General features: G+C 36.0%; 1 protein-coding gene across 1 annotated transcript; it reads right to left on the bottom strand.

The window, feature by feature from the left end:
* Positions 1–16,839: 16,839 nt before the first annotated feature.
* On the bottom strand, positions 16,840–27,341 carry LOC308658216 (apomucin-like; the record flags this gene model as incomplete). Its single annotated transcript, XM_081310815.1, has 14 exons — positions 16,840–17,035; positions 17,566–17,674; positions 18,215–18,254; positions 19,350–19,460; positions 20,828–20,865; positions 21,054–21,210; positions 21,299–21,330; positions 22,862–22,891; positions 24,491–24,538; positions 24,713–24,766; positions 25,018–25,071; positions 25,187–25,237; positions 26,800–26,847; positions 27,248–27,341. 14 exons carry the CDS (start codon positions 27,339–27,341, stop codon positions 16,840–16,842), a joined length of 1,062 nt encoding a protein of 353 aa, XP_081166941.1.
* Positions 27,342–27,370: the final 29 nt, after the last annotated feature.

Raw genomic sequence — 27,370 nt, 5'->3', positions numbered from 1 at the left:
CTGCTCCAATTGGGGTGACGTGACTACCATGCCAGCGGGCCGCTGGGCCTGTTCAGGTGCGGGCAGCGGCTCTGCTCTGCCCCTACTCCAATTGGGGTGACGTGACTACCACGCCGGCGGGCCTCTGGGCCTGTCCCGGGCACGGGCGGCGGCTCTGCTCAGCCCCTACTGCAGTTGGGGTGAAGTGATACCACGCCGGTGGGTCGCTGGGGCTGTTCCGGGCGCGGGCGGTGGCTCTGCTCTGCCCCTCTGGCCTCCACAGTATTCAGCAGGATCTGGACCAAGAAGCAGTTTCCGCGGGTTCTTTAGCCCTGGGCCAGAGCAGTTCTGGGAGCCAGAATTAGGCCGCTCTGGCCTTGGTGTATGTTCTGATAGGAGCAGGCTCCAAGAAGCAGTTTCCACAGGTTCTTTAGCACTGAGCCTGAGTAATTTGTCTGCGAGACGCATGCAAATGGCAGCCTGAAATTACCTGTGCTATAGTTGAATCCTAGTATTTTGTTAATGATTTTTGCATCTAGGTTGATCAAGGATATTGCCCGGTATTTTTCTTTTTTGTTCTTTTTCATTGTGTCCTTGTCTTATTTCAGTGTTAGAGTAATGGTGGGCTCATATAATAAGTTTGGAAGAATTTCCCCTTCAATTTTTTTGAAATAATTTAAGAATGATTCATATTCTTTGAGAGAATAATGGAAATCAGCAATGAATACATCTGTTGCTGGATTTATTTATTTATTTTAGTAAGAGTCTTTCATTATTAACTCAATCTTATTACTCATTATTGATCCATTCAGGTTTTACTTTTCTTCATGTATGAACCTTGTTAAGATACAGATGTATAGAAATTTGTCCATTTCTTCTCTGTTGAAAATGTTTAGTCACGTAGTTGTTCATGATAATCACTAGGGATCTTTTGTATTTCTGTGATGTCACTTGCAATATCTCATCTTTGATCTGATTCTTTTTCTTCATCTAGCAAAGAGTTTGTCTATCTTTTCAAAGAATCAGTCTTTTGTTCCCTTTTTCTGTTTTTTGTTTCCATTCCATTTATTTCTGTTTTTTATTATTTCTTCTATAAATTTTGGTTTAGATTTTTCCTCTACCTGAAATAATTTATAAATATATAATTAATAGGTTATTTCTTTGTGATTTTTCTACTTTTTTTAGTTATATATAATATTGGGATTCATTTTGACAAAATTATGCAAGCACAAAATATAATGTGCTCGAATTCAGTCCTCAATACTTACCCTTTCCCTCCCATCCTCCTTTCCCCTGTACCCTTTCCTCTTCTAGACTATCTCCATTTATTTATATAATTTTTAAAATTAGTGCTTTACGGATATACACAAAGGTAAAATTCACTGTGGCCTATTCATTTACATACACAGATAATATGGTCTGCTTCATTCCACCATTCCTCTTTTCCCATCCCTCCTACCTACCCATTAATTCCCTTCCTTTACTCAACTGATTTCTCTTCTATTTTCTTGGGATCCCCCACTTTGTTCCCCTTACTTTTGTCTAGTTCCTGCAAATGAGAGAAAACATTTCACACTTGACTTTCTGGGTCTGGCTTATTTCACTTATCATTTCCATCCATTTACCAGCAAATGCCATCATTTCATTCTTATTGATGACTGAGTAAAACACCATTGTGTGCATATATACCATATTATCTTTATTCATCTGTTTATGAGTATCTGGGCTGGTTCTGTAATTTGACTATTGTGAATTGTGCTGCTAGAACATTGATGTGGCTGTATCACTGTAGTGTGATGATTTTTAATTTTTTTTAGATAAATACTGAAGAGTGAGATAGCTGAGTCATATAATGTTTCCACTCCTAATTTTTGAAGAATCTCCTACTGCTTTTCAGAGTCTTTTTACTAATTTGCAGTCCCACCAACAATGCATGATGTTCCTTTTAGCCCAAATCCTTGCCAGCATGTAATATTATTTGTTTTATTTATAATTGTCATTATGACTGAAATGAGATGTAGTCTAATATTTTGATTTGAATTGCCCTGATCACTGGAATATTGAACATTTTTCATACATTTATCTGACATTTGTATTCTTTCTTTTGACAAGTCTCTTTAATTTTTTGGCCATTTATTTATTTAGTGTTAAGTTTTTTGTTTTTCTGTTATTGTTTACATTCTGGATATTAATGCCCTGCCTGAGGAGCAAGTGGCAAAGATCTCTGTGTAGGCTCTCTCTTCATGTTCTTAAATGTTTCCTTTGTCATTCAGAAGCTTTTTAATTTGATGCTCTCCCACTTTAATGATTTTTGGCTTTATTTCTTGTGTTTCAGGAATCCATTACATAAATTGGTGCAGATCCCAGTATGTTGGTGTGTTGTTCCTTATATTTTCTTCTAGCAGTTTTACTGTTCCTGGTCTAATTCCTAAGTCTATTTTGATCTGTTTCAAGTTGACTTTTGTACAAGGTGAGTGATAGGGATCAAGTTGTGTTCTTCTACATATGAATATATAGTTTTCCCAGCACCATTCATGTAAAAGTCTATCTTTTCTCTAACATTTATTACTGGCACCTTTGTTGAGTATCAGTTGACTATATGTATATTTTTACCTCCATCTTCTATTCCATTTGTCTTCATGTCTCTTCTGGTGCCAATACCATGCTTTTTTGTTGTTACTATAGCTCTGTAGTATAATTCGAGTTTTGGTATTGTGATTCTTTCAGCATTGTTCTTCTTGCTCAGCTTTCTTTGTTTATTCTGGGTCTCTTATTCTTCCAGATGAATTTTATAATTGATTTTTCTAGTTCTGTGAAGAATGTCATTTATATTTTGATGGGGATTGCATTGAATATAACACTTTTGATAGTATGGCTATTTTGATCATATTCATTCTGCCTTTCTAAAAATATGGAAGGTCTCTCCATTTTCTAAGGTCTTCTTCAATTTAATTCTTCAGTGTTTTATAGTTTTCATAGTAATTTCTTGGTTAGATTTATTGCTAAGTATTTTTTAGATGATTGTGAATAGGATAGTTTTCCTGATTTCTTTCTCAGAAGATTAATTATTTTAGTGTAGGAAAGCAATTGACTTATGTATATTGATCTTGTATCCTGGTAATTTAGTAATTTTTTTATCAGCTCTAAATGTCTTCTCGTGGAGTTTTTAGGTCTTCTAAATATAGAATCATGTCCTCAGCAAACAGATAATTTGACTTTTTCTTTTCCTATTTGTATTTCTTAATTTATTTTTCTTATTGCTTTGGCTAGAGTTGCAGGACTATGCTGAATAGAATAGATGAGAGTGTACACCATTGACTTGTTACTTTAACAGAAAATGCTTTCATTTTTGCTCTGTTTAGTATGATATTAGCCTTGGGTTTGTCAGGTATAGCCTTGAGAATATTAAGGAAATTTCCCTCTATCCCTAGGTTTCCTAGTTATTGAAACATGAATGAGTTCTGGGCTTCACCGAATGTTTTTTTCCTGCATTTATTAAGATAATCATGTTTTTATTTATTGCATTTTGGGAGTCGTTAAGAAAGTCAGTTCCTCAGCCAACATGGTGAAGATTTGGGCCTACTTTTTCTTCTATTAATTGCAGGGTCTCTGTTCTAATGACTAAGTCTTTGATCCACTTTGAGGTGACTTTTGTGTAGGGTGTGAGAGGTATAATTTCATTTTTTTCATATGATTTTCTAAAATGAAAGAAACGAAATCAAGTCTCAATAAGTGGGATGGGTTTGAACTAGAAAATTTTTCTCAGCAAGTGAAACATCAAGAATGTGAAGAGAGAGCCTACAAAATGGGAGATCTTTACCATATGCACTTAGATAGAGCATTAATCATTGGGATATATAAAGAACTCAAAAAACTGAGCACCAAAAATACACACTAACCCAATCAGTAAATGGGCTAAAACACTAAACAGACACTTCACAGAAGAAGAAATACAATCGATCAACAAATGTGTGTAAAAATTTGCAACATCTCTAGCAATTAGAAAAATGCAAATCAAAACTCTTAAGATTTCATCTCACCCCAGTCAGAATGGCAATTATGAAGAATAAAAGCAACAATAAATGTTGGTAAAGATATGGGGAAAAAGGTACACTCATACATTGCTGATGGGACTGTAAATTGTTGCAACCACTATAGAATAGTATGGAGATCCCTCAGAACACTTGGAATGGAACCACCATTTGACCCAGCTATCCCACACCTTGGTTTATACCCAAAGGACTTAAAATCAGCATATTACAGTGATGCAGTCATATCAATATTTATAGAAGCTCAATTCACAGTAGCCAAACTGTGGAACCAACCTAGATGCCCTTCAACAGATGAATGGATAAAGAAAACGTGGTATATATACACAATGAAATATTACTGAGCCTTAAAGAATAAAATTATGACATTTGCTGGTAAATGGATGGAACTGGAGAATATCATGCTAAGCCAAATAAGCCAATCACAGAAAACCAAAGGCCGAATATTTTCTCTTATATGCAGATGCTAATTCACAATAAGGCAGAGCTAGGGAAAAATAGAGGTACTTTGCATTAGGCAGAGGGGAGTGAGGGAAGGTGAGGGGGAATGGGTCTAGGAAGGATACTAGAATGAATTGGACATTATTACCCTATGTATATGTATGATTACATGACAGGTAAATCAACTTAATTACAACCAGAAGAAAGCAAAGTTATGCTCCATTTATGTATATGTGTCAAAATGCATTCTACTGTCATGTGTAACTAATTATAACAAATTTTTAAAATTGCAATGAAAAAAAGTAATTGTGATTCTTATACTTCATTTATATGGTGAAGTACATTTATTGATTTTCATATCTTGAACAAACCTTGCACATAGTGTACTACCTTTTTCATGTTTTTGAATGTGGTTTGCCAATATTTTATTTAGGATCTTTGCATCTGTGCTCATTAGGAATATTGGTCTGAAAAGTTTTCTTTCCTTGATGTGTTTTTGTCTGATTTTAGTATCAGGGTGATACTGGCTTTGTGGAATGAATTAGACAATGTTCCCAACTTTTCTAGTTCATGGAATAATTTGAGGAGGATTGCCACTAATTCCTTAAAGGACTGGTAAAACTGGGCTGAGAATCCATTTGATCCTGGAAATTTCTTTGTTGGAAGACTTTTAATTGCTGCTTCAATTTTATTGCTTGATATTTGTCTGCCTAAGTTTTCTATATCCTTATAATTCAATTTGGGTAGGTTGTATGTGTCTAGAAATTTCTTGATGTCTTGAGGATTTTGTAGCTTATTGAAATGTAAATTTTTGGAAAGTTTCTAATGATCCTTTGGATTTCAGAAGGGTCTGGTGTTATCTCCTTTTTCATCTCTTTTGTTGATTTGGGTCTTCTCTTTTTTGGTTACTTTAAGAGCTAATCAACCTTGTCTATCTATGCAAAGAACCAACTCAATTTCACTATTCTTTGTATTTTTTATTCAAAATTTAATTTTAGCTCTGATCTTATTTATTTCCTGTATTTTACTGATTTGGGAATTAGTTTATTCTTTTTCTAGGGCCTTGAGGTACAATATTAAATTATTTATTTTGTATCTTTCTTTTTTTTCAGGTAGGAACTTGATAGTATAAACTTTCATCTTAAAACTGCCTTCATGTGTTCCAGAGATTTTGATATGCTGTAAATCTATTTTGTGTCTAAATTTTTATTTTATTTCTCCCCTGATTTTTCTGTGATACATTTTTTGTTAAAAAGTTTATTATCTAATATTAAGGTGTTAAAATTTTTTAATTGTTAATTTCTATTTTCATTCCATTGTAATCTGATAAGATACAAGGAATTATCTGTATTTTTTGATATTTGCTAAGATTTGCTGTCTGCTCAAAATTATGATCTAGTATAGAAAAAGTTCCATGTACCACTGAGAAGAAAGTGAATTTGTTTTTTGGTAGATGAAATAATCTATGAACATCTGTTAGGTCCATTTGATTAATAGTACTGTTTAGTTCTGAAGAGTCTTAGATTATGTCTTGATACCCTATCTAACTGGTGAGACAGGTGTGTTGAAATCACCCAATATTATTGTATTGTGGTCTATTTTTTCATATTGAAGGATTTGTTTTAGGTACATGGATGCACCATTGTTTAGGGCATAATATTTGCAATCATTATAACTTCTTGTTGGATGATTCCCTTAACCTATATAAAGTGACTTTGTCTCCTCTGATTAATTTTGACTTGAATTCTACTTCATCAGATATTAGTAGCAACCTCTGCTTGCTCTCAGTTTTTATTTGAAAGGCACATCTTTTCTGATTCTTTCACCTTCAATCTGTGGTTTTCTTTCCTGTAAGATGAGTCAACATATGGTTGGATATTGTTTTTTAATCCAATCTGCCAATCTATGTTTGATTGGAGAGTTTAGACCATTGACATTAAATGTTATTATTGAAAAATGATTTTTATTTCCTGCTGTTTTGATTGATTTGAAAATGCTTAATTCAGACTTGATTCTTCTTTAACTAGTCTTCTAGTGCAATTCATCTCTGTGACAGTTATCATTTTTATTTTTCATTTCTTTTGCATGAAATATTTCATTGAGTATGCTTTGTAGTGTAGTTTTGTGGTTATGAATTCTTTTTGTTCCTATATTTCATGGAAGGATCTTATTTTCTCCTCATTTTCAAGTGATAGTTTTCTGGATATGGTAATCTTGGTTGGGATTCACTTTCTTTCAGGGATTGGAATATATCATTCAATGCCCCCTGGTTTTTAGGGTCTGGGTTAAGAAATCAGTTGAAATACAAATTTACTGACATCTAAATGTGAGCTGTAATTGTTCTCTTGTGGCTTTAAAAAATCTATTCTTATTTTGTATATCAGGCATTTTTATTACTATGTGTTTTAGAATCTTACTTGATCTTGCCTCTTTGGGGTTTCATATGCCTCTTATATTTGGGTTTCTATCTCATTCCTAAGATTTAGAAATTTGTCTGATATTTCATTTAAAAAGTTGTATCTTCCTTAAGTTTGTATTTGAGTTTTCTCTGACAAGGATTCTGATATTTGGTCTTTCAATGTTATGCCACATTTCTTGAATATTCTTTCTCTTAAATATTAACTTTATTCTCAAGATTATATGCTTTCCTTCAAGGTCCGAGAATCTGTCTTCAAAGTGGTCTAATCTATTGGAGATGTTTTCCATTAAATTTTAATTTGATTTATTGAGGTTTTTCATTTCTAGAATTTCCATTTGATTCTTTTTCAGAATTTCTTTGTATTGAAGTGATATTTTACTTCCTGCATTCTAAGTTCATTCCTTAAATCTGTTTTTTTAGCTCACTGAACATTTTAATTATGAGATTTCCAAATTCTTTAACATTTTCTCTACTGTCATATCAATGGAATAATTTGCTGAAGTGTTGTGAGCTCTTTGATGTGATTTTTTTTTCCTTTGGTAGACATACAAGCAATATAAAAAAGCAATCTGCTGGGTTGATTATTGCTTCTTCATTCAAGGAACTATTTAGTAAATTTATTGCTTTTAAGAGCCCTGGGCTGGGGCTGGAGTTGTGGCTCAGTGGTAGAGCACTTGCCTATCATGTGAGAGGCACTGGGTTCAATTCTCAGCACCACATACAAATAAATAAAAATAAAGGGCCATTGAGAGAGAGAGAGAGAGAGAGAGAGAGAGAGAGAGAGAGAGAGAGAGAGAATCCCTGGGCTGGGTGAATATCTGGATATTGCCACTTTCACTCAATGTATCTTTTGCTCTTCCCAGTATCAGCACCACTCTGAGAAAAGACATTAAGCCCTGCTTACTACCATCACTGGAGAGCAAAGCCACATAGTAATCAACCTTAGAAAATACAAAAACATGTTGGTAATGTTCTCCCAAGTTTCTCTAATATAGGTATAAAATTATAGTAATATTCTGGAATACTTTGAGAATTTAGTTATAAAGATAGTAAAATCACTATTACATTATATAAGGACAGAAATGGGGAGGAGAGCAAAATTGAACAAAAGAAAGAAAATAGTACAAACCAAGTTAAAAAGAAGAAAAAGATGGGGCCTGGGCGCAGTGGTGCACACCTGTAATCCCAGCAGCTCAGGAGGCTGAGACAGGAGGATTGCCAGTTCAAAGGCAGCCTAAGCAACAATGAGGCCCTAAGCAACTCAGCAAGACCCTGTCTAAATAAAATACAAAAGGGATGGGGATGTGGATCAGTGGTTGAGTGCCCCTGAGTTCAATCCCCAGTACCAAAAGAAAAAGATGGGGGATTTAAGGCAGTAGCAGGTAATGTTAGCAGGAAAAAGGGCTAAGAGGAGCAAGTATAAACCTAAGCTAGGAAAACAAAGATGGAATGACTCCAATTAGTGCCTTAAAACAGCTGAAGAAACCCAATCAAATGGGTGGAGGACACAATATCTAATACTAGTGGAATAACTATCGAATAAAAATTAAGAGTAATACATGTATAATCAAAATTGACATTAGAGCTATTTATAGTGAACCATGATAAGGTGGATAAAATTCTTATTGTGTTTGCCTGATATGGATCTCATCAGGATTTGGGAACTTTAGAAAATGTCCATCACTTCTAAGCTCTTGATCCTTCTGGAGGTGCTTTGGTACAGGTGCTACTGATTGCTGTGGATTTCTCACCAGCCAGTTCTTATTCATCAGCCCAGGGGCCTGAGACTGAGGGCCTTCTCAGAGGGTGCTGTGTTACATCTGCTGCCTGTTTCTATTGAGTGCAGAAGCACAGGATTCAGGGCTCAGAGCTGCCATTCTGCTGCAGGATGCTGTGTACTTACTCCCTTCCACAGAGTCATCTTTAAAGTGGTAAAGAACCTAGTGGCTCTCTGCAAGCATGGGACCTGTGATTGCCAGCTGTTTGTGGGTGGTCTGTGGTGCAGAAGTATTTCTACTGACTGATATATATCTCCAGGGTACTGTCCTTGTGACTGGGAAAGAGTCAGTTGGCTTGCCTGTGTCTGCCCAATGTTGTGAATCATGGTTTCCATTCCCCTCTCCTGACTGGTATAGAGACAGTTGGCTTGCTAGCATCTGAGTTCTCACTGCCCATGGTTGTGAATTGTGGGGACTGTCCATGGCCTGGGATAGGGGCAAATAACCCACTTGTGTCTGAACTCTTGGTGCCCTGGGCTGTGAATCGTGGATGTCCACTCCTATGTTGCCTGACCTTCTATAGAGGCTGAGTTGATTCCTGTGTCAGAGCTATCATGCCCTGGAGTGATTAATCTTCAGGGACTGCTCCACCTCCACACACTTTGTCTGTGGTTAGGTCTAGGGAGTTTTGGTTAATTTTCAGCTCACAGCAATTCCTCTACATTTCCTTCTTGATGGATTGAGACATCCCATTGCAGAAGTATTCCCTCTGGTTCTTTCTGTCTGTCTGTCTGTCTATCTATCTATCTATCTATCTATCTATCTATTTATTATATGAAGGTGGGGAGAAGTTATATAGATTTAATTTCTCCTAGTGAGGCTGGTTAGCTGTGGCCTCTATGAAATGATGCCATGCCCGGCATGGCTTTTAGTTCACAATTTGGGTTAAACTGCTTGATCCACCTCACCATATTTGCTGTTTCACCTGTGTTTTAATTTGGTCTGCTTTTCTTTCCAGCTGTTGTTAAGAAAGTGAGTATATGTGCTTTTCTTCCTCCTCTGTCTCTGGGTTGGCCCTCACCCATAATTTCACCCTGGTCCAGGTTTGAAGTTAGGGAATTCTGTTCATATTATCTTTTCTGGTAACCAAACTCCAAGCCCCTCCAAGTCTCAGACTGTCCAGTATTGAGTTTTAGTTTTTATTCTGTGACCCACTTCTCTAGTCAGCTGTTCTTTCATTGCTTTCTTTCCAGGCTGTGGAAGGTTTGAGGTTTCCTGCCTAGATCTCCTCCACTGTCTTCCTATGTCTCTTTCTGCTTTCCTGGTATAGTCATTGATTGTTATGAACTTCTCTCTGACCACCGCTTTTCTGTATGTCATAGTTTTGAGCAGGCTGTGTGTGTCTCCATGTTCATTCATTTCAAGGAATGTTTTGGTTTCCTTCTTGATTTTCTCTATCGGTTGTTCAAAGTTATTTCAATTTCATGTATTTTTATACTTTGTGACATTTTTCTTATTAATTTTCAGTTTATTGTGTTGTGGCAAAAAAATATGCACAATATGATTTGGTTTTAAAAATTTGTTAAGACTTATAGCCGGTCACATGAGCTCTCCTGGAGAATGTTGCATGTGTTGATGCAAAATATAGGAATTCTGTAGGTATTAGGTGGAATGTTCTTTAAATACCTACTAGTTCCATTGGGTTTTGGTGAAATTTAACTTTGCTCTTTCTTTGTTGATTTTCTGTCTGAATGATCTGTCCATTCCTAAAAGTGGGGTGTTTAACTTCCCAGTTAGATTGTATTGGAAGCAAGGCTGCCTCTCCCTTTAGGTCTTTATGTATTTGGCTGCTCTGATATTGTGTCTAAATAGACTTAGAATTGTTATTTCCTCTTAGTGAATTGACATTATATTATGACCTTCATGGTCACCTTTTATTACTTTAGATTTAGAGTTCAATTTATCCAATGTAGTTGTAGGTATTCATGCTTTCATTGTATCTTTAGAAATGAAGTAAGTTTCTTATCAGCAACATATAGTGGGATCTTACATTCATTCATTCATTCTTTTTTTCCCTCCATTCAATAATTCTTTGGCTTTTAACTGGAGAATTCAATCCACTTAATTCACGGTACCTATAGACAGGTAAAGTCTTAGAACAGTCACTTTGTAACTTGTATTTTTATTGTAGTTCCTTTCTTTCTCCCACTCTTAATTTTCAGTTGTACTTTGATTCCTTATTATTTTTGATTTGTCCATGATATGTTTTCTTTGTGGTACAATGAGGCTTACACAAGCCATGTTTTGATTATAGAAAGCTATTTTTATATTATAATAACTTATTATAAAGATGGAAAGAGAAAACTCAAAAGTAAAGAGCAAAAGAAAATATACTTAGAAAACTTTATACTTAAATGGCATTGCTCCCTGTATTTTAAGTTGTTTAATATTCCATTTTATATTGCTCTCTATTAACTCTTTCAATATTATTTCACTTATTCTTAATTTTTCAATCTTGGTATTAAATATATGAATGGTTATGCATCATGCTTACAATATTAGAGTCTTATTAAATCATTTGAATATATTTTATCAGTGAGTTTGATACCTTCTGACTTTTTTAACTTATTAATGTTCTGCTTTTATTCTGTAACTGAAGATTATTTTAATAGCTTGGTAACATGTCATTCTAATTCTAGACTTTCTCCCTCTTTCGCCCAACCTCCCACCTCACTCCAGTCCAACATTACTGGATCAGTCTTCCCATGTCTCTGTATTTCACTTTGAAGAATGAATGCTCTGTAGCTATTCTGTTAGAATAGGTCTAGCAGAGAATATCAGCTCTTGTTTATGTGTGAATATTTATGTCTCCATTTCCAAATGATAATTTTGCTGGGTACAGTATTCTTGGTTTGCAGTTTTTTCTTTTCCTTCAGTACTATGGAAATCTCATGCTACTCCCATCTGCCCTATAGGACTTCTGAGAAGTTTGCTGTGAGGTGAATTGGAACACCCTTGTGTTATTGAAACACCTTTATGTGTTATTGGTGTCTTTTCTCTTCCAGCTCTGAGAAGCTTTATCTTTCACCTTTGAGAGCTTGACTGTAAGATGTATTCAGTAGACTTGATTGTTAAATCTGACTGGTGACCTTTGACCTTCCTGTATCTGGTTCTCTCTCTCTCTCTCCAGATTCAGTAAGTTTTCTGTTATCAAGTCTTTGAATAAGCTTTCTACTCCTTTGGCATTTACTAGTTTTTTCTTAATCCCTAAAGCCCCAAATATTTGATTTGTAATACTATCCCCCAATTCTTATCATTTCTATTCATTCTTTATTCTTCATCTTTTATCCCCTTTATTCTTCTGTTTTCTCCTCCAAATGGGCATTTTCAAATAGTCTCTTTGAATTCACTGATTCTTTCTTTGGTTTGGTATATCTTACTATTGATACCATCTATAGTATTTTGAATTTTGCTGAGCGTATATTTCAGCTCAAATATTTCCTATGGATTTTTAAATTTTTTTCTTTCATCTTTTTTTAACTAAGTTCTTCGGTTGTCTGCATTGCTTAATATCCTCTCCTACTCTTCACAAATATTGTTTTACTCTACACTATGCTGAGGTCCAGGTAGTATTGCTGAAAGCAATACCTTGGCCACCAAGGCTGAGGTGCACCCAAGTCTCATAGCTTCAAAAAAATGCAAATTATCAGGGTTGTATACAGGCCCACAGTGCAGCTGGCAGTAATCCACACTGAAACTCAGGTTCATCCTACTGGCATACAAATCTCCTGATGCCTGGGCAGGTGGGTGTAGATGCTCCCTCTGTGAATACTGGCCTGGGGATAACGTGCTGCACAAGGTTGGGATATACATAGTGGAGATAATAGTTTCTTGACCACAAAGGATGACAGCAGGCTGTGTTGTACATGACTTTGACAGCTTCAAGAACCTGCACAATCTTAGAGTAGGGAGTGACCCAAGCCCATTCCAAAACAAAGTGTGTGTTCTAGCTTTCATTCCCTTCATTCAATAGGTAGTAGTCTTATTCCCATCTTCTACCTGAGGTGAGAGGAAGGGTGGTGGAGTAGTCCCTTGGCTACCTGGATACCACTGTTCCTGTGTCTCACCCATGGGTTCTGGCCCACCTTCATGGATTGTGGGTTTCTTCCAGGTCCCTGGGTTTCACCATGGCAGGTGGGTACTGGGTTTCAAGTTTAAGGCCTTGATTCAATTCCTTCTTCATCTCTCAAGTGGGCTGTATCTCTCTAGGCTGCTTGGAGTAGGTGAATGGGTGATGCAGGCACTGTTTTTCTTCTTAACTTCTTTGTCTTTTTAAATTAGTATTATTATTATAAAACCAGGTACTATGGTCTCTCATCTGGTTTCCTTAGCTTTGTGAAGATTGTTTGTAGGTGAATGCCTGTTGAAATTGGTGTTAGTGAAGAGCCATTTCTGGAGGATCTTCAGCCCCATGTTTTGTATTTTCTTTTGTTTACTCAAGGATATAACTTTGTATTTAAGACTGAATGCATACCAGTTTCCATGAATAATCTTTGAAGAATAGAACTTTTGTCATTAGGTATAGTTCATTCTTATCTCTGATAAGGATCTGGAGAGTATATATTTCATTGTAAAAATAAGTGTTCAAAGAATAAGATAAGAAATGATAAGAAATGAGTAATGTGTTGTCTTTGTTAGATTTCATCATTTAATACTCAACAAATGTTTATGGATTACCTACTATATTCTAGATCCTCTAATAGTATTAGGGATAGATCTCTTGAATAGAGATACAAAGTTATTGCCTTCAGAAAACTTACATGTTAGAATATGAAGACATAGCTGTAATTAACATCATATGTAGGGTTACCAAGTATTCAGATGAAAATAATGAGAAGAAATTATTAATATATGGGAGGGGATGGATTATATGTGGAGAGAAGAAATATTGAAATTGTCAGTTATACTGAGATTTAAAGTTATTCTAACATATACTCAATTTTGAGTATTAATTTTCCTTCCCTTCATTAATTTTATGCAGGATCACGTGTATGAAACTACTAAAATGGTATCCTTGACAAATAGGAAACTATCTTTATGACATATAAGAAGTGAACGAATGAGAATGAGAGATGATAGTAGGGGAGGGTTCATCCATGTAGCTCATTTCAAAGCCACCATCAAAGACTTGAAAGACATAAGTAGCCTAATTTCTATATCTGTCCCATTCAATTCTCAGACTCAATTGCTATAGACAGTTGATGGGTTCTAGATAATGCTGCTAAATCTCCAACAATGAAGATTAGGTTTCCTTGGAGCAGACTCTTAAATGGAGATTTACAGGTAGCAAGTTTGTTATGGAATGCTCTTGGAATCCAAATTAATGGAAGGAAGCAAGACTGAGTAGGGTAAGGCAAGGCATTTTGTATCTTCTATGGAAGTCTCTGCCAAACTTGTAGGGAGTTCTTAGGCTCATCCCTCTCACCCCAATTTGAATCTATCTACTAACCCACACCAATCACTAAATGTTCCTCTTTTCCTCAAGAAGGGGGACCTAACATCTGAGGATGTGGTCCTCTTTAGCTGAGGCAACTCCCTAAGAAAACTTATAGCTAAAAGCACTGTCCTTGCATACAGTATCCCTCCAAATAATCTAATTTGGTGATGACTTAAATTGCAGGTGCTTTTCTGGATGTTTCTTTTACTAAATGAAACAATATGGCCCCTAGAACTTGGTTTGCAAATATTTGTTTGGCTACTGGATTTCTGATCTACTGAACTGGACTTTAAGCATGAAGTCTATAAATCTATAGTTTTACAAAGAATTCCAATGATTACTCTATAACCCATCCAAAGACTTACATTTTATAATCTTAGGTGTTCTATGGACAGCTATGGCTCTATTGTGGCCAGTGAAATGTTAATGGAAGTGTGTGTATAATTTGGGGAATTTTCCCTCAAAAGGAAGGAGCATGCACTCCCCTTCTTCCATTCTTCTTTCCAGCTAACTTGAATAATAATGAGATGTTAGGGGATAGAGGGAACCATGAAAGGCCATCAAGATGGAAGATGAGAAATGTGTGTTTAGAATAGAAGAAAAGAAGCTGCTAGGCATAGCCATACCTTTTCTGGATCACCTAACCAGTCATATGTCTGGGAGACAAATTTTTATTTCAGGTTTTCTGTAAATAGCTTAAATCATAATAGTACAGAGATAGTGGCTATCACCTCCCAGGTGAAGGGCAGGCTATTGTACTGTGTTCATCTACACTGAATTGGATTTTGGAAATATCAAGAAATCTATATGTATTTCTTATTTAGGTCTATTCACTGGATGGCCCAAGAACTGATAACTTTGGAAAGACTTTGACCAAAACAAAAGCTGTTCAAATGATCAAGCATTCATTAAAATCTGATTTAACTTTCAATTTCATAATATATGGTGATCTAATGGTTCTGGAAGAATCTGCAGGAGAAAAATGATAATGGAGATAATGACAAGTTTTAATATAATCACAGCAATAAAGGCTTTGTAGGTTTTGGAGCAGAACCATGCCACTCTTTGGAGCAGCTGTTCTACTTCCCCAAACACTAGCTTTCTGGTAATATTGCAATGACAGAGCACCATGAACCAAAGTACATCTTCCTAGACTGAGCACTAGATTATCTACATACTTATGAAGTTAAACATTTGGAAGACCAATCCATTATTCATAAGGCATGCATCTAGCATGGGGCCCATTCAGGTCTCAAAGACAAAAATTGGATCCATGAGATGGTTTCTTATTGCCTACAATATACTGCCCCTATGTGCTGGCCACCTTTCTCTGAAATTATAACTTTTGCTTGGAGAAGATGCTGTGGGTCAAATATGTTTCTCCATTCTACTCTGATACTAGCTGAGGGATACTACCCAGTGAGTTTGGTCTGCTGAAGGAAGAAGGTAAAATTGGTGTGACAAGAAATTAATATGACACTATCTGTCATGGTCTAACTCCCAGCTTGCCACTTGTAGTTTCTCAAACTTCCTAAGCAGGAGAGGCAGTCATGATAGTGTCTGTGATGATCAATTCTGACTATCAAGAGAAAATAACTCCCACAGTAAGGATTGAAATGTAGGCATGCTGATGGCCCTATGTTCTACCATTTCCTGAGGTAAAAGTTATTGAAAAACTCCTACAACCTCACAAATTTTGATTTTTAAGGGCTGAAAACCCTCATAATTCTGCCAACTGATTAACTCTGGTATGTACTGAAAGGGGGAAAAATCTAATACTTGAGACAAAGATGTGAGATCTGTAATAGCCACTTGTGTGGATTTATTATTTGCCTGTGGTGGATACTCTAACAACCAATATTATCCCCAACATTTGATGGACAGATTTACCATTAGTCCAAATGATGTAGAAAGTAGATTTAAAATTATAAATTGGATTTGTATATATGTTGGGAAGGGGATAAATGTGAGTTGCACATTTTTAATATATGTAAAAACTGTTATACAAGGTACACTTGGATATATATGTGCAGAAAGAAGGATGTGTGTGTGAGGCATTAAAGGAGTAGACTATATTGAAGATGACCGTCATGTTAGTCAGCCTCAACTTGTTTTATCATGTCACTGGTATACAAATATAGAGAAGAGGGTCACAGAAAATAGTTTAGGTTTGGTTTCCAGCAGGAGATGTTAAATTCAAAGTGGTATGATGTGTGTAGTGTTGGTGATAGACTAGAAATCCTCAGTGTATAAACACCTGTATTTTTATTGGTGCAATCTGTCAGAGCCTGAGTAAAATAAGAGGAGGAATGGAATACAATTGGAGAAGCAAAGCTATCCACACAAGGGGATTGCTAATTTAAAATGTCATAAGAAAAGCTAGAGAAACCTTTCAAAAAAGGAAGTATAGAAATTTCAAACCATACAGAGAGAACTTTAAAGAGGTATGGTATCCTAGGGGAGGGAGCCAGGGGAGAAGGAGAAGTGGGAAAAGACACCAAAAACTACATTTTCAGTAAATAGTGAGAGGAGGCAATCAAGGAGAATGGCCTAAAGAGATAATAGAAGAATCATGATAAGACTCAGTTTCCACTTGACTCACAGAATTCTTATTGCTACAAAACAAATACACATGCTCACTAATTGCTTGCAAAGTTATATTTATTCTTCAGACCCAGTCAATAAGAAAAAGATGAGAGTTCTTAGAAAATAAATAGCCTCTTACAACTGTCATAATTATCTGGCCATTGATTGAGCTGAAGCAGTCTTAGCCTGTTCACACATATCTAAACAAGAGCAGGTTGTGGTGTGCCTGTATCTGTAAGATAGTGTGCTTCCATCAGGACAGTCGAGAGCAACATCTCTGAACTCATAGTTGTCTTCTCGGCAGCAGTGGCATGAATTTTCCAGCTGAAAAAGATTATAATTGTACCTAAAAGAATAAAATTCAATAATAAATACATTTGAAATGTCATGACAGAAATTCAACATCAATGCTTAATAAGCCTTCCAACATCAATGCTTAAATTGTAATTAATTGGTTGGAAGGCTTATTAAGTCACTTAAAGTACTCTTCTCCTGGACCTTGCATTCCTTATTGCTGTAACTTCTGATAATTGGTACTTAAGAACAAAAGAAAAGAACTCAAAGAGAAGATTTGTAATCATAATATTAAGGTATAAAAAGCAAACAGATTTTAAATAACCTATTTAGGACCACATTAATCTATATATAAAACTTCACATAAAGGAATGCACTTTATTGCTTAAGGTACTGACTGTAATCACTGCAGGAAGATAAATATATTTGCACAAATGTGTTGAGCCTGTTTAGAAAACTTGAGAATTACTATTTAAAAATGTTTGTTTGCTCTCGTGTGGAAAAAAAAAATCTCCACGTTAATGTTTTAAGATCTTGATTTCCTCCACAAAGTCAATGCACAGTACACAAAGGAAAACTCACTTGAGAGTCCTTTTGCATTCACCCATACATTTTGCCATCTGGATTCTTTTCTTGCAACCATTGTACTTAACAGTCACGTTCACAGGAGAAGTTCTGCAATTATCCTTACCTAAAACAAAGAAGATAACAGGCAGGTGTGGCATTTAATATTTTAACAATTGCTTATCTCTATGGTTAAGAAAATGGAGGCTAATTCCATTAGTAATAGTTATTTTTGAGGCCATTAACTATCTCAGTAAAATGCAACTGGTTAGTACTAAGATAAATATTACCTCATTATTGCTCTTATCACAGATGAAAGAGAAAGGGACCAGTGGGGAAAAATAGGGAAATGGATTATTAGCAGTGAAACAATAGTTGTCAAAAATAATCCATCTGTGTGCTCTAATTCACCAATTTACAACACAGCTTGCTGATGTTAAGAGCTAATCTTCTATTTAAAATATCTTTCACTGTAAACATAACTGGTGTTCACAGGGAAGAATGTTACAGCCAAGAAGAATGAGTAAATACATTAAGTATAAATATTAATGGATAGTTTAGGTTGGATTATATGTTATTAAAATTCAGGTAACTTTCTATTAATGATCTTTCATTGTATTTTGAAAATCCTATCAACAGCTTATACTTTGTATTGACGTTAACTTACATGTATAGCAACATTTTCTTGAGTCATAGATTCTGTCTTCCTGTAGGAGTGAGAGAAAACAGATTGGAAAACTTTTTTCTCTAAATAATATACAATTTATAGTTAAGGGGGAACAGAAAAGATGAACATGCTGATGGCAGGTCTGGAGCAGGGGCAAGGAAGGAGGTGAGCTTGGGAATAAAAATCAGGCAGTATTTAGATAGAATTCAAACTTTAAATTAAAGATAACAGCATGTAAACTTATTTTCCGTGAAAAATACTTCAACCTCAGACATTAAGCTTCTCAGTCAGGATCTATACCTGATCTTTGTTGTAATTACTATCCTACCAATGTCTCCAAATAAACTCTCAGTTGAAAACCAATATTGTAGTTTTTAATAAGTTTAAAATTTTGTAACTCCAGAAAGAAAAATGATTAAGAATCTATTCATAGAATACCTTCATTTTTAGATCATAGAAATGAAGATATTATGGCACAAGGGTATAAATAATACATATATTTATGGAAAATATTTCTATTTAATAACTGACATTTTCTGTTGTGGCAGAGGGAAGTGATCCTGGGAATTGAACCCAGGGCCACTCTACCACTATGCTTCATCCTCAGTCCTATTTTTTACTTTTTGAGATAGGGTCTTGCTGAGACTGACATCCAAATCACTATCCTCCTGTCTCGGCCTCCAAGTCACTGGGATTACAGGCATGCACCACCATACCCAGTTTATGATCTACTTTTTCTAAGATAGCACTAAATTAAGTTTTAGAGTGCCTGTAAAAGATAAGAACCTTCCTTGATACATCCACCTTTTTTAAGGACTTTTTTATATCTGTAATCATCTGACTCTTGATTTAGTAAATTTGTTTAAAGATCTATGCAATTGGGGTTGTGGCTCAGCGGTAGAGGGCTCTCCTAGCACATGCAAGGTGCTGGGCTCAATCCTCAGCAGCACATAAAAATAAAGATATTGTGTCCATATTTTTAAAAATCTTTTCAAAAAAGAGCTATGCAATTGATAAGAGATACATGTCTATTGTCCAGATGCAATTTTTTTTTTTCCAAATAAAGAAGACAGGTCAGGTTTGTGTTTAACATGAGAAGTCATCATGCTGCCCACTAATTAAGAACAAGACTTACTTCTGCACACCAGCTCTGCTTGGGGCAGTCTTGGACCACCGAAACAAAGCCAGTACTGTTGCAGGAATAGGAGACACAGGGGTTGGTGGGGTCATCAAATGAGGTACCGATCTGGAAGGAAAGGAGGGGGAGAATTATTATTTGCTTCAACTTCTTTCTGGAGTTGACAGCTAAGCCAATAAGAACAAAAACAAAAAATTCACTATTTATTGACTGTCTAGAGGCACTTTTAGCCATTAGGTTAATAGTGAATAAAGAGTGGTTTGAATGCCTTCTACTTTTATGATAAATCAAAATTCTTCATTGAGAGCATTAGCCATTAGGTTAATAGTGAATAAAGAGTGGTTTGAATGCCTTCTACTTTTATGATAAATCAAAATTCTTCATTGAGAGCATAAAGTGTCTCAATTTTTAAGAGAAAATTCACCGAATTTTTAAGAATTTTTCAAGAAAGCTTAGTGTACAGTGAGCAAGCAGTTCACCACAATTGTTATACTCCAAGTTTGAGGGGAAATAAACAAGATATCCAAGTAAGGGGAAAATGTCACAAAATCAATTTATTATATTAGAACAGATGACAAATCTCCTAAGATCTCTTCTCTCGACTATATTCCTATATGTTTAAAACCCACTAGATTGTTCTAAAGAGTTTGTTAAACATTCTAACTACAGCATGAGAAACATTATTTTAGGGCTTCAGACCATAAGAAGAATTTTGATAAACTGAAATTTTATTATTTTGACTGTTATGCTTAAAGTGTCATCATCGGTTCTAAAGTCAGATCAATGCTGAAAACTAAAAGTTTGAATATGGTAAGTAGGTTGTGAAAGTAAGACTCTCACAAGCTGTTTTATGTATTTCCTACTTTTTTTATTTAGGAACTTACTTGTGGCAGAGGGGAGTGATCCTGGGAATTGAACCTTTATTTTTAGATTTTTAAAATATTTGATACCACCAGGTCAAGTATATAATTATCAATTTGAGAATCATCCAATTTTTATGTCTTTTTGACACTAATTTTCAAAAGTTAAATACTGTCCAAAGTATCAAATTAGTTGTCAAAACCAACCAGCCCTGAATACAGTGTGTCACTAAGTCCACATCGTGGGGTTCTAGTCCTCTGGGTTTTCTCGTTTGATCTCTGACAGTTTGGCCATCTGATCTTTCTGGTTATAATTACAGTTTAACTCTGCTCGTTGATTTGAATGTTAAAAAGTGTGTCTTCTCCATCTGGCAAGACCCATGGGAAATTTTGTTCAGAAGCTCTACTGCTGAGTACTTATTGATGAAGTATATTTCCCCCTTTGATAAGAACCATGGGGAGTGTTACATTTGATGTTCTTCTGAAAATTAATACAGGGACAAAAGAACTCATTCCACTCCATAATTACCATTTTTTCATATTATAAACTGAAAGATCATTGGTGTAGTTTAAAATAACTAACTAAATGCAATGATAGAGAAGAAAAGGCCTTACCTCATAATCCGTATTGTTAAATAAACACGTTTGGGGTTCTGAAAAAGATACAAGTTATTTCATTCCACAACAAATAATAGATTCTTTATCAACCAATTATGTTTCTCCTTATCATACCAAAATATGCATATAACCAGTAGATGAATGGACAACTGTTAATTTTGGGTTTCCCTAAGTTTTACCTATCACATAAATTCAATTCATTAAATGCATTATGAATACACACCACAGTGTCCAATTTCACAGCAGGTATCATTAAACGTTACAAGCTTCTCTCCGGTTCTGCATACAGGTGGAGAAGGGCACTCCTGAGGTTTACAGTCTACAGTCTTTGCATCAGTACAGGTACATTTGTGGCAATTAGAAGTCCATGTGTCTCCAGGCTGCAGGTAAAAACCAAGTTTAGACGTCTATTCAAATGCAGGAATGAAAGCCAATTTGGATAAAAGTAGAGCAAAACTGTGCACTTACAGATTTCTCTTCTCCCAGTGGACCATGACACACTGTTAACACAAAATGATAAATGCTAATTAAATTTGGCAAAATACAACCATCTGTTATTTATAACCAGAAGGTGGCCAATACTGTAATTGCCTTAGGATTTTAGAGTCACAGGATTATGTAGTGCCTTGAGGTAGATAAATCATATCTACCTACTTTAAGCAAACATTCCTTAAAAAGCATCTATATCCTATTTTTATAATCCTCAGTAAAAAGAATATTCTCAATTTTTATTTTTCTGGCAGTAGTCAATAAATCTCATGGCTACCATCTGGTTTCCTGTTTTATTATCTGACACCTGCCTCCACAATCCTATAAGTCAGCAAGACCTCATAAAGTCACACACAAAGACCCTTTCTCAGCTAAAGTTCCTGATATAGTTAACCTTAACAACTTTCACGTTCATAAAAATTTCCTCCTTTCCTCAAATTTAACCCTTGTAAATTCCTGTCTTTACTAGAAGAAGTTCTTATTCTTATTTTATCTCTATTCTGTCTCCACCAGGTCCTCTATAACATCAAGCGGATGCCTGGTCCTCCATTATCCATCTGCAGTTCAGGCCTCTCCTGACTGTGACTCCAGTTCTCATTCCACCTAACAGCATCCCAGTGGACCTACAGGAACCTCAAACTCGAGGTGCACACAGATTATATCATCTTGCTCCTAAAAACCAACTTTCTGGACTGTCTTTTTCCTATTAAGGACCAAACTATTCTTTCAATCATTCAAGCTTAAAACTTATGAGCAATTTTGATTTCTTCCTTTCTGTCATCCAAGCTACTGCAAGTCCTGTATCTCCTACCCTACCTTGTCATACTGGCTGCCAATCTACCCCAAGACTTTACCCCAATACCTTACTATTTTGAATATCCTCCTGATCCAATCAGTTTTCTATACCATAGTTAAAACAATTGCCTTGTGAAAATTCTCCATGTTTTTTTGAAGAGCTTTCTTCTTCCAATTTTACCTTATGGTAAAGAATGATTCTTTTTTTTTTTTTTGGAATTTTTCCTACTTGCCACAAAGCATGCTTTATTATCTCAAGAATAGTGGGAACTTGGGCTGGGGTTGTGTAAATCAGTAGTAGAGTGCTTGCCTAGCACACATGATGCACGGGGTTAATCCTCAGAACCACATTAAAAAAAATTAAAAGAATAATGAGAACTCAATGAAGTCCTTTAAAATTATTGAATCATTTCTTAAGATCAACCCTAAGAAAGTTAACCACTCGATACTGGGCATTTAAAATGCCCACTAAGTTCAAAATATATTTCAATCAAAATACATAAAATGTTTGCCTACTAGTTATTTCAGGTAATGATGTCATATTTGTTTTGTTTGGCTGCACTAGTAGTGAGGATAAAACCCATTATTCATTATTCGTGGTTTATTTGGTGATTGGAAGCTACATTCATCCACTTCAAGTTTGCTAATAACATTTCCATGGCTAGGGACTTTTGTTGGCTCTTGTGAATCATGTTTCAAAGCTATTGCCATTACTGCAGAATGATTCTGCAATGGAGCTGTTCTTACCTGGAGCTGGTGGAAGTGTTGCTGGGCATCCTATGCAAACATAGAAAACTCATTAGTATCTGAAGTTCAGGAATAGTGTTGGGGAGAGTTACTTAATTCATTATTCTATTGCTGGGGGTAAATGGCTAGGTAGCCAGTCTTACAGCTGTATTCTCATCTATTCTATCATTACTTTCTGCTCCTCATGGTATTTGAGAGCCCACCATTACAAAGTGTTTCCTTTGCACTCCAAATTTTAATGGGACAGAAATATGAGAACAGAAAGGAGAAAACATGAAGATAAAATTTGCTTCAAAATTTTCTTGGAAAACAGTTCCAATGAATAAGACAATAAAATAAGAAAAATTCATGTATAGAAAAATCTAATTATTACCTAATTTTAATTCTCTAGGAACTTTTCTCTTCTGGATCCTCTCTCCCTACCAAATGCTTTAAACTGGTCATATTTCTGAATCCTCTGGACCCTTCACATATCACTTATTTATATTAACCCAACAATCCACTCGTAAATCTTAAATTATATTTCAAAATCACAAACATAATTGGTAGGTACAATAAAAATAAGTCTGGACAGAAACAACAGAATACTTTAGAAGAACTTAAAAATGCTACATTTTTAGGTCAAGCAATTCCAACAACTAATAGCTACCAAAAATATAGATATAAGTAAAAGACGTGGAAGTTTCAGGTAGTAAATGTCTCCAAAATGTCTCTAGCTCTTTGACAAGGTAGACTATGCTAACTCCTAATCATAAATGCTTAGCAGAATAGAAACCAGTATTAGGAGAGAGATCAACAATTAGGCATAAGTACAGAAGAAAAGAACAATCTTCTAAACTGGGCATGGTGGCACAGGCCTGTAATCCCAGCAGCTTGGGAAGCTGAGGCAGAAGGATGGCGAGTTCAAAGCCATCCTCAGAAATTTAGTGATGCTCTAAGCAACTCAGTGAGACCATGTCTCTAAATAAACTATAAAAAGGGATGGGAATGGGGTTCAGTGGTTTAGGGTCCCTGGGTTCAATCCTTAGTACCAAAGAAACAAAACAATCTTCTAATCTCCACATTGCTCTTAGAGTAATTTCTCTAAAACCATCTGATCATATCATTCTCTTGATAAAATTTGGAAAAGGATCTCATTACTTAAAAGGATAGAATCTTATTTAAGATTGAAAATAAAATCTTTCTACTTTCTAATCTCATTTCTTCCTTAGGCCTCCTTCCATCATTGCCAATAACTCCTTGATTTCTGAACTCACCTGTGTGGTGTTATGTCTGTTTTCATAGGCAATTGACAGGAATTCTCTCCCTGACCACCCAGTAAACATCTCCTTTCTGAAGCCTTTACTCACAACTATAATAAGCAGACATGAACACTCTACTCTCACCCTGCTCTTCTGGAACCATGTTTTATACATATTTTAGGTTACCATTAAATAGACTATAATGATAAAGTCTATGCCCATAATAATCTCCCTCTTCCTTGACACACAAAAGATCAAAAATGGCAAATGCTATAATCTTCCTGATGGTTTTGCTCTTAAGTCTGCTACAGAGTCTAGCACATAGTGGGCACTAAATAAATATTAGCTGGATTAGTAGCACAGTAATTAGGTCTTCTCCCATACTGACCTGTTTTATTTTCAACTTCTTGATTCTCTGTTGCTACGACAGTGGTTTCTGAAGGGAGATAAAAGGATGGTATCATGATTTTTTAAAATTAGAATACTAAGCATACATATCAAATCTGTGTGTGTGCATGCCCAAACAATGGCACAAATTCATAACACAAGGCACAGTGCTTCATATGGAATAGATAATTCCTTCTAGTTCATTCGGGTCAGTCCATTTTACCTGGCTGAGATACTTGAGGGCCTGTTGTGACTCCAGCTGTAACTGAAGTGGAACCTGCCAGAGGAAATAAATAGAAAGTTTCAGAACTAACACCCTTCGTAATCCCTTTCTCAGAAATCTCAAGCTTCATGAATGTCTTTAGGACAGGAGCCCTGAGAAAAAAGGCCACCCTAGCTGGACTTCAATGTTATGTTCTAATAGGAAGTTTAACTTCATCTTCCTGGCTCCTCTATCCCCACATTCACCTCCTAAAGTGTCATCAAAGCCATCCCAGTTAAGGAAGAGGTTGTATAGCCAACATTCACCTGTTTGCACTGCAGTGCTTGAAGTTTCCTCGACTCCCGTGGAAGCAGTGGCTGCTAATAGAGGAACAAGAGTGAGTGCCAAGGATTGAAGAAATGGGTTCACTTCAGATAATCTTTCCTGTCATCAAGACGCCTCCAAGAAAAGTCCATGTGGGTGCATTTTACTTACCTGTAGTAGTAATTCCAGCAGTAGTTGTTTCAGATGATTCCTTGGGGGTACCTAAAATGAGCAAGGGAAGAACATGCAGGTTTTCTGATCTTCAAAGACCAAGTCTTTTAAGACACCTTCACATGCAGGAAGAGTCTCCAAGCTGATGGAGTGCACTAATGCATCTCACGCGAGTTCAAGCCTTGGCCACAGAAACGGTAAGAGGTCGCCCTCAGTTGCTCACAGAGGTGGATCAAATGTTACTTTGATCCCAATAAGTTTTTTACTTGTAGGTCCCTCTTCTCTAAGTGGCAAGGGCTTTTCTCTCACTTAATTCTTTTACTTCATGTAACTTGGTTTCCTGGTTCTCTTATAGTAGTTTGGCGTGAGGGAGAGAGAAGGTATAAGAGTGAGAGAAAATGGAAAAAAAAAAAACCATCTTGGTAGACCAAGATGACCTCATGTTCCTCTCAGCTTGATTAAACTTTAGGCATATTTCTTCCTAGCAGCAGGCTCCAGACTTGGAAGAGGAGGGGACAATGCGAGGAATGTCTTTTTTCCCCACCTTCAACAGAGACTGTAGTTTAGGACAGATCCATGTGTTTTTGTGAAACAAAGTATTCCTTCTCCAGGATTCCTTGTACCAAGAAGTGAAATGATGTGTTTTCCCTGTTTGGTTATATTTATTTTTTTGTAGTGAACTTTAGTTCTCTGGGATCCTTCTCTTTGAGTTCTTCCCCTGGAGATGGGAATCTTACCCCTGTCCCCCAGCCTCACCTTTTTCAATTCCCCTTGTTGGTCTGATTCACTTCTGAACCTTGGAATCATATTGGTGACACATGAAAACTAAATACTGGGAAGGACTAAGGATCTTGATAGTCTCATGGCAGTAAAATTGAAAGAAGGGAGAAACCATCTTGAAACTAAGTACTCTAAAAAATGAATCTTATTTAAAAATGGGTCCTCAGAAAATTTTTATTGATCTTGTTTAATCTGAGATTCTGAAGCTCCAAATTAGAGGCAGCATGGCCTCCTAGTACAGTATGTACATGCCAGCACTCCAACACTGTTAGGTAATGGCAAAAGCACACTGGCAACTGTGAAGCAGAAACATGCGCTCTCCCCCAGCACCTTTGCCTTGGCCATGCTTTAGGTACTAGTGAACCCAAGAAACTGTTTTCTCATTCTATGTGATTATTTAAAACAAAGTCATCAGCACCCATGGTTTCAAATATCATTTGATTCCTGTCCCCATTGACTATTTATTTCTGGGAAGCTATGTCCTAACAAAGATGTGGTTAATGTAATCTTTAGTTCAGGAAATTCCACAGCATTATTATGACCAACCTTAATTGACTCAATAAAAAGTTATGTCCTATCAGATAGGACATGAGATTGAGAAAGTGAAATGGAAGGAAAGAAAGAGATCAATAGATCACTGTAGTCAGAGTAGTGATTGTTTTGCCTTGAGAATAGCGTGGATTTAGACTAATTCAAATTGTTTCTTATAAGCAGTCTCTTAATGTAAGAGAAACACCATGCTTTTTTTCCCCCCTAAAACCAATAGATGGCAAAATTCTCAGCCATTTGCTATAGTTTAATACTTTGGAAATAAGTGCTTTATCTCTGCTCACCTGTGTTACTTCCTGTGACTTGCTTCCCTGGTGCTTCTGTAGAAACTCCTTGGATTGGGGGGAGGAGGTAAAAAAAATTTTTAATTAAATTTGTTAGGACCTTAATACTAAGGACAAATCCATAGGAATGGCTTTTATACTTAAGAGAAGGCTAAATGGGTGACTATTAACCAGGACTGGAATTTTCTGGGCGCCTAGAAACTGTAGTTGAACCTGAAGTAGTACCTACAAAAGCAAGATGGATTAAGAGTAACACGCTGTATTTAGCTTCATATAGTCACATTTAAAAGGCTGGTGAAAAGTCAGTGTAGAGAGCAAAAGAACCAAGCCTGATTCACCTGACAGATCATCTTCAAGTGAAATACAAAACACTTCTCCAGCCCCCCTCACTCATCCATCATCTACCACAATCTTAGAGCCCAAAAGGCTGAAAGAACAAACTACTCACCAGTTTCCAATTTTACTCCAGTGGTAGTGATGACTTCTGTAGAAGTGGTAGCCCCTGAGAAGAAATAGGAGAAAGTGGTATAGAATATGGACATTGAGAAATCTAACTGTTACTTTATGTAAT

This window comes from Spermophilus citellus (assembly GCF_964194105.1).
Source record: "Spermophilus citellus genome assembly, chromosome: 10".
NCBI classification, from domain to species: Eukaryota; Metazoa; Chordata; class Mammalia; order Rodentia; family Sciuridae; genus Spermophilus; species Spermophilus citellus.
This window is presented reverse-complemented; position numbering and strand designations above follow the sequence as displayed.